General features: G+C 43.3%; 2 protein-coding genes across 2 annotated transcripts in view; one reads left to right on the top strand and one right to left on the bottom strand.

The window, feature by feature from the left end:
- GFM2 (G elongation factor mitochondrial 2) overlaps positions 1-2,049 on the bottom strand; it is a 16,608-nt gene extending 14,559 nt beyond the window's left edge. Inside the window, exons 1-4 of the mRNA XM_027883847.1 lie at positions 1,940-2,049; positions 1,587-1,676; positions 947-1,031; positions 493-576 (exon numbers count right to left, since the gene is read on the bottom strand). Of these exons, the coding sequence (XP_027739648.1) occupies positions 493-576; positions 947-1,031; positions 1,587-1,649 (232 nt within the window). The 5' untranslated portion in view covers positions 1,650-1,676; positions 1,940-2,049. The remainder of the gene's footprint in view (positions 1-492; positions 577-946; positions 1,032-1,586; positions 1,677-1,939) is intronic.
- Positions 2,050-2,724: 675 nt separating this feature from the next.
- NSA2 (NSA2 ribosome biogenesis factor) lies at positions 2,725-7,849 on the top strand. The gene is made up of 6 exons (XM_027883221.1): positions 2,725-2,834; positions 3,065-3,252; positions 4,253-4,403; positions 4,727-4,906; positions 5,918-6,110; positions 7,584-7,849. Exons 1-6 carry the CDS (start codon positions 2,832-2,834, stop codon positions 7,649-7,651), a joined length of 783 nt encoding a protein of 260 aa, XP_027739022.1. The 5' UTR covers positions 2,725-2,831; the 3' UTR covers positions 7,652-7,849.
- Positions 7,850-8,314: the final 465 nt, after the last annotated feature.

Genomic DNA, 8,314 nt, shown 5'->3' with positions numbered 1-8,314 from the left:
TCTTCCTTTCTGAAGTACCTCAGCAGCAGCTTCCAGAACTGCTACACTTGCTCTGTGCAGCACCATTAACATTTACCATTAATGCCAGCTGACCTCATGCTCAGGACAAAAGTAGTCTTCCAAAGGAACTTCACCCCAGGATACTTCTTTGGCAGCTCAGTCCCCAGTTGCCCTGCCCTCATCTAACGTGGCTGAGTGCTCCCTTGAACACAAAGCACACAGCCCCAGAAACAGCAGAGTTCCAGTTGCCAAGACACCCTTTCTCTCTTTTTCAACTCCCAACAACGCCACGGATTTGGAGCTTCCCTAAAAGCCTAGTTTTGGCTATGACAATGTAAACGAGACAATCCCAGACCTCTCTAACACCAACAAGTGTTCTACATTGAAATGTCACAAGGGTAAAAATAAGCAAGTACTAAATTTAAATTAAACATGCACATGTGACAGGCACAGCAACAACTTATAACCCTTCATCACATCAACTGCCCTAACTGCCAGTTACATCGAAACAATAAGCCAGCATGACGTACCTGGATATATCAGGATTAATGACAGAACGCAGAGACTTAACATCTCCTGGAGATGAAAAAAAATTAAACAACAATTTTCAAGACTAAACCCAATGTAGAAAATATATTTAGGAAAACTTCTAAAAACCTTATTAAAAAAAAAAAAAAAAGATTCAGAGGCACAACTCCTGACAATCTGTAATAGCTACCACCTCAAATTTCTAAAGATATGTACTCAGTTGTCCATAAATCTCTCTCTCAAAAACAAAAAACAGAAAATCTTCAAAATAACTGTAATTTAGAAACAAGAGGAAAAAGCCAACATAGAAAAGTATCATCAGCACAACATCTTACTCTGCAGAAGTATGTCTTAGTTCAAGACAACTGTAATAATGCTGATGTTCATCTGGACTGATAATTAGATAATTAACTTATACCTGGTAGAGCACTGTACTTTCTCAGACTGCAGTTTTGCTGTGTCACACTCATAACTCTCATTTTTGTCTTCTTGAAATATGCATGCTTAAAAGAAAAAAGAATCATATAGAATATTTATCATTATAACTAATTATTTAGTTACATTTTTGCCAGTTATACAAAAATAAACTAAAAAAATATATCTATAGGAACAGAGACTGTTGTAATATATTTATATATGCTCAAAACACAACCTATGTGGAAGCAGATCCTTGAAGATGAGGCCCACACTGAGGTTTAAACCAAGCTCGATACCAGTAATATCTGGCATGTCTAGTAAAAATCTATTGATAGCATCAAAGTATGTTGCCAATAGCCACATTGTTTTAAATATGTCTAATTATTTTTGTAAATAATACAAATTTAACAATGATAAATGTTAAGCAATCAAAAAAATTTACATGAAAATTACAAATTCATCTTCCCATTCTGAAGTCCCATTCTAAGATAAAAGTACCTGTTCTGTTTGGAAGCCAACTTTTAAAGGAAAGGAAAAAAGAAAAAGCCAACACCACCACCACAATCAAAAAAGTTTACTCAGAATAACCCAAATATTTCCTTTGCTCACAGATGAAGTACCAAAATTTGGGGAAACTTCACCTTACTGCATAAACTTGATGACTTCCATGAATCCACTGAAACTCTCCTCATAAGTCTCAACATTCTGGCTCCACTCTCTGATGCTGTTCCCTGACAAGGTAAGTAAATCACACAATATGTTTATGACAGGAAACAGGTTGGTTGTATCAGTTTGACGTAACTCAGTCAAGAGACTTTACTCATGTTCCAGTCAAATCAGGTTAACACTTTGCAGGTTAAATCAGTATCACATCTGTAAAAATGATGTTATTAAGTCTCAGCAATGCAGCACAAATGCACGCCGACAAACACTAGCTATATTTCTCAAAGAAATTTTCAAACAGTAAAACAAAATAATGATCATGGGAGTTTACACTCACTCTTAGAGAAGCTCTAGAGCATTGATTACTGCTCAGTGAAGTGCAAATGGATTTTCCAGTCTCGAAAGAGGACGCGTTGCAGGGCGAAGTACCTATTTAGAGCAGAAACAGCAAAAAATATTAACTACAAAGACCTTTTAAGTATCGCCAAAAGCTTGGGAACAGAAAGCACAAACGCAGCAGCTTCCAAAGCAGTCCCAGCTGCCTATTACTTATCTAAGGAGACGCCAGTGTCCAGCTCCAGTGCTTTGATGCTTCGTGGTAGTTTCACAGTTTCACAGAAGCTCTGCGAGCAGGCTCACCTGCACACCCTCATCTTACGATCCGCACCCTCGCGTCCCGGAGAAGCCGCCGCGCTTCGCTGTGCGGGGTGCGGGACGGGCGCGGTGCCCTCACACTGCCCGTGAGGAGCGCAGCCCGCTGCCGAGCCCCGCTGATGCTCCACGAAACGGCACAGCCCTGCCCTGCCTGCCGCCTTACCAACCTCTGGGCCGTCTCCGCGCCGTCCTCGAGCACCTCCCGCACCGCCGCAGTCTCAACACGGCCGAGGTCAGAGCTCCGCGACGGGGCAGGCCCAGGCCCCCGCCCGTACCGCCGCCATGCCGCCGGAAGGTGCGCTGCCTCTCCCTTCCCCGCTGCCTCACCGCCTCCCGCGTTCCCCTCTCTCGACACGACCTAACACGCCAGGTGGCAAAAAGTATCCCTTCGGCCTCTCCCGCTCCGCTTTTCCCCGTCTCCTGAGCCCTGCCGAGCCCGGCGCGAAGCCCTCGGGGAGCCCGCCGCTCCGCCTAGCGGAACCAAAGCGCTCCGGGGAGAGTTTCCAGCCAGGGCAGGTTCGCGAACGGCCCTTCCTTTTCGTCGCGGAGGAGTCCGCGGGGCCGCCGACATGGTGGGGGCCGGGAGCGGGGAGTCGGGGCACGGGATGCGGGACGGGGACGGCGGGATGCGGGACGGGGACGGCGGGATGCGGGACGCGGGACGTGGGCGGCGGGGAGCGGACGGGCTGGAGAGGGGGCGGGCTGCTGGGGGGGCCCTGCGGTGAGGGAGCCGCCGTCGGGCCGTGCTCTCCGCGCCCCGGCGGCCCTGGCCCCCCTGACGGCGCCGCCTCTGTGCCCGCAGCCGCAGAACGAGCACATCGAGCTGCACCGCAAGCGCTATGGGTACCGCCTGGACTACCATGAGAGGCGCAGGAAGAAGGAGGGCCGGGAGGCGCACGAGCGGTCCCGCAAGGCCAAGAAGATGATCGGTCTGAAGGCCAAGCTCTACCACAAACAGCGGCACGCCGAGAAGATACAGATCAAGAAGACGTGAGTGTCCGCCTCCTCTCTGGAGCCTGTCCTGACGTTTGAGGGATGATACCGTTATAAAGAGCTAATAATTACTCGGGTCACACGCTGTACACTTAAATAGCACTCAAGCTGCAGGAGGAAAGAGGCTTTGCCGCAGTGGATCCGTTTCGTACTTCCTCTTCCCAAAGAATGTTAACAATTCCGCCGCCAGAGGCATTCCCCAAGAGAAGTGTTTAGCAATGATAGCGACTACTGTAATTACGATAGAAAAGTGAATCCATTTACTTAAGGCTTTCACATCAACCGCTGAGTTAATATGGCAAGAGGTAACAGGCTTTTTTTAATGGTTAGGAGAAAAAAATACAGTAACGTACACAGTGTTTGAGCAGAGCATGAGGCTTGTCTTCAAGGATGAATTACATTATCAAGCATAGACAAACACAAGCATTTCCCTGTTGTTAAAATTGAAATCAAAGTTGTAAATAGTATCCATCATTACTAACTAACTGAATACCTGTCCACCAGGTTGGTTTTGTTGCTTTCAAAGTGTAGATAGTTGTTTTCCTCTGCTACTTGTTAAGATAATGGGTTTCTTAACTAGTTTGTGGTCTTTTTTCCCCCCACTTTTACAAACACACATTCCTCACATTTGTAAGCATTGCCATCAAATCTCAGAGGAGTGGCATGTTATTTTTTGTCAGAGAGGAAGTACATCTCTCACTGTACTTGGCTGTTTGCTTTAAGTCATTCAGAAATTCCTTACAAGAGATGCATGTCTTGTATTCCCAGTTTGGCAGGAGGTGCCAAGGTTTTATGCACTATGCAGTCTGTCAGTTGTTAAATTAAGTGAAATACTTGTTTACCTTGAAAATTATTTAGGATTCTTTCTTATATATAAATGTGTAATTCTTTACAATTACTTCTTAAAAATTAGAGCTGGCACAGGCTAAGTTGAAAGGGTATATCTAAAAATAAGCCTTTTTTTCCTCCTTCTAATACTGATTTTCTTTCTTTGCAGCATTAAAATGCATGAGAAGAGAAATACAAAGCAAAAGAGTGATGAAAAAACACCCAAGGGAGCTGTACCAGCATACCTGTTGGACAGAGAGGGCCAGTCCCGGGCTAAGGTTCTCTCTAACATGATCAAACAGAAAAGAAAAGAAAAAGCTGTAAGTAACTGTATCAGAGTTCAGATACCTACAGTTACTTGTGACAATGACCACTTTGTGTTGCTAATTCTCAGTTTTCTTACTACAAGACTAATTAAAGCCTGAAACCATGAGTAACTGAGCAGTTTAGGACAATGTGAGCATATGCAATATCTTGATTTTCAGAACTTTAAATGCTAATTAAGTAGCTATGAGTTGTATGACAAGTATGGTCTACCACTAACTATGATTTAGGGAAATTTTATTTTATGCTTTGTCCATTCTCTTTCGCTTAGCAATGTGACATGAAAGAAAATTGACCTTTTTGTTTCCCACTCTTCCAGGGGAAATGGGAGGTTCCTGTGCCAAAGGTCCGTGCACAAGGGGAAACAGAAGTTTTGAAAGTGATTCGTACAGGAAAGAGAAAGAAGAAGGCCTGGAAGAGAATGGTTACCAAAGTTTGTTTTGTTGGAGATGGCTTTACTAGGAAGCCTCCTAAATACGAGCGATTCATTCGACCTATGGTAATATTTTTGAGCCTTAAAGATCATTTGAGTAATAACTCTTCTGACTTACTGCCTTGAGTTTCTGTGGTGAGGGTGCTTTCTTGTATGATAATGCAGTGAATTACTACTTATGTAGAACATTCCTATTGGTTTGCCTGCATGAATCTAAATTTCTGATTGCATGAGGGTGGGGAGATGCCCCTGCAGTCACAGTCTGTGTTGAAACACCTGCTTTTATTCCTGTAACTCAGATGATGTCAGGAAGTTAAAACTATGAGCTTTCAAATCTTTATCAGAGGTACTTTTAATGGCTTTTAATGTTGGGGGCTTCTTTTCCAAGCTGCTATGATCTCTCAGCTGCAGAAGCCAACTCTCTTCTAAGACTCCAGAGCTCCCTCCTGGCTAAAGTAAGCTTGAAGCGCAGTCATTACTGTATGCGAGAGAAGTGCTGTACCTGCATCCTGACCTTTACTTACACACCTGCAGGAACAGTGCCTGGGCTCTATCAGCCTGGCAGTGCACAGGAGGAAAAGCTGGATTCAGTGATATAGTGCAGCTTTTTGAGGAACACCTGTCCTTGTTCTCTCACAGAAGTCAATAACCGCTGGATTGTACCTCATTACTAGTTTGATTGTATTACACAGAAGCCTTGGGTAGATTTTTATTGACACAGAATGATTTATGGTACTTGATGGTAAAGTACCCCTTACAAAGTGCAAGTCACTAGATATGAAACAGTAACCACCCACCAACAGTCACTTTATGAAACAGTAACCACCCAAGATAACCAGTATTATTTTTGTGCTATTATTAAAAATTTATATCCTGAAAATATACACTGAAAGCTTTATCTTGTCATTAATCAGGTTTTTAAATAAGTTTGATATTCTATAGGAGGTAGATAGCATTCTGTATTCTAATCCAGTCTTAGAACATAAAGCTGAGGACATAATGCTCAAAGTGTTTACTAGATCAGACACGAGAGCTTAAAGCAAATATTAACTCATTCTAACTCTCCTTATGCAACAGGGCTTACGTTTCAAGAAGGCACATGTGACACATCCTGAACTTAAAGCGACGTTTTGCCTACCTATCCTTGGTGTAAAAAAGAATCCATCTTCTCCTTTGTATACGACACTTGGTGTAATTACCAAGGGTACCGTCATTGAGGTTAACGTGAGTGAGCTTGGCCTTGTGACACAAGGGGGCAAAGTTATCTGGGGTAAGTTTAACTAGTCATACTGCAGAACTACTTTTAAAAGTTTTAAGTCTTCATTGCATCACGTATTGTTAAGACCTTGCCCTGTAGTCATTGTTAAATGTTATGTTTGGGCTGTAGCAGAAGCAACTATTAGCAACTCTAAAAATACAAACTTTAGGTGTTAATCTTAGGCTTTCCATTCACACTTCCAGGATCAAGTTGGATGAAGTTCAGAACAAAGACTCAGCATGCTTGCCTGTGTGTCACATTGAGCAATGTCACAAGTCTATAACTGTGTGAACAATTATGTTATGTTTTCAGTGGAAGTTGTATAGAGGAGTATCATAGCCAGATTCTGCACATGGGATGGAGCAACCCTGGTTTTGAATATAGACTGGGGAATAAGAGGCTGGAGAGCAGCATTGTGGAAAGGGATCTGAGAGTCCTGGTTAATGGCAAGTTGAATCTGAGTCAGCAGTGCCCTGGCAGCCGGGAGGGCCAACCACGTCCTGGGGGGCATCAGGCAAAGCATCACCAGCTGGTTGAGGGAGGGGATTGTCCCGCTCTGCTCTGCACTGGGGCAGCCTCACCTTGAATATTGTAGGCAGTTTGGGGCACCACAATGTAAGGAAGATACTGAGCTATTAGAGAGTGTCCAAAGGAGGGCAACCAAGATGGTGAAGGGCCTTGAGGGGAAGCTTGTGAGGAGTGGCTGAGGTGACTTGGTCTGTTCAGCCTGGAGGAGACTGAGGGGAGACTCTTCACAGTCTACAACTTCCTTATGAGGGAAAGAGGAGGGGCAGGCACTGATATATTCTCTGTGGTGACCTGTGACAGGACCTGAGGGAACAACATGAAGCGGAGTCAGGAGAGGTTGAGTCAGGAGAGGTTAAGCTGGATATCAGAAAAAGGTTTTTCACCCAGTGGGTCACTGGGCACTGGAACAGGCTACTTGAGAAAGTGATCACAGCACCAAGCTTGTCTGAGTTCAAGAAGTGTTTGGACAATGCTCTCAGACACATGGTGTGATTCATGAGGCTGTCCTGTACAGGGCCAGGAGTTGGACTCAATTCTGATAGGACTGTTCCAATTCAGCATATTCTATGATCTTCATAAGATTGACTTATTTTATTAGAGGGGTTCAGTTGGACAGTAGCAAACCTAGGTATTTTTTTTTATTCTACTCAGAACTCCAAATAATCTGTTTACAAAAAACAGCCTGAATATAATATTTTGAGAACATAAGTTGGTTATCTACCAGTAGCTGGTAGATTTAGATTTCAAAATGCATTTGAGTCTGTGCTCAAATATCCAGCTTAACCTCTCCTGACTCAACCTCTCCTGACTCCGCTTCATGTTGTTCCCTCAGGTCCTGTCACAGGTCACCACAGAGAATATATAGACTTGTGGATTGAACTTGCAAATACAAAAAAAATCTAACCTAGGTGATCTACTTCAAACTTCTGCAGACATTTAATTCTCTTTTCTCCTTAGGGAAATATGCACAAGTAACAAACAATCCGGAAAATGATGGCTGCATTAATGCAGTTTTACTTGTTTAAGTTGGGTTTGATACTGAGCATTGGACGTGGGCTCCTACAAAATAAGCGGAGTTTCAACAAGTCTCCAAGACCTTTAGAACCTTCAACCATTCCAGAACAAGCTGCTGAGGAACTTAAGCCAGAAACAACTGCTCACGTTTTTATATTTATTGTGTTTGTTCAGCCAAACATTGTCCAAATAAAGAAATTTAATTTTCATGTTTTGCCGATATGGTTTATACTCATCCAGTTTATGAGGGTACTCTTACCGTTCAACACTATAAGAAGGAAACTTTCAAATGAAACTGTCAAGATGTTTCAGAAGCCAGAATGTGAATAGGTTTGGATTTTTTTGCATTAACAAAAGTTTAGAGCTACAGGTGGTCACACATGCAATAAGCAGGTTAAATAGCAGATAGAATCAAAATAATTAGGGTTGGAAGGGACCTCTTGAGAGTGTAGTGCAAGCCCCCTGTTTGAAGCAGTGATTTACAGCAGGTGTCAGAGGACACAGTCCACATACAGTCCACATACAGTCAGGTTTTGAGTATATCCAAGGATGGAGACTTGACCACCTCCCTGAGCAATCTGAACCAGCATTTGACCACACTTAGTTTAAATGGGTTTACATTTAAATAGAATTTTCTATATTTCAATTTGTGTTTAACTGGGCATAGCTGAGTT

Source organism: Empidonax traillii, unplaced genomic scaffold, assembly GCF_003031625.1.
Source record: "Empidonax traillii isolate 1590-97213 ecotype Southwest subspecies unplaced genomic scaffold, ASM303162v1 scaffold8:size5222938, whole genome shotgun sequence".
NCBI classification, from domain to species: Eukaryota; Metazoa; Chordata; class Aves; order Passeriformes; family Tyrannidae; genus Empidonax; species Empidonax traillii.
The sequence above is the reverse complement of the archived record's forward strand: the minus strand, read 5'-3'. Positions and strand labels throughout refer to the sequence as shown.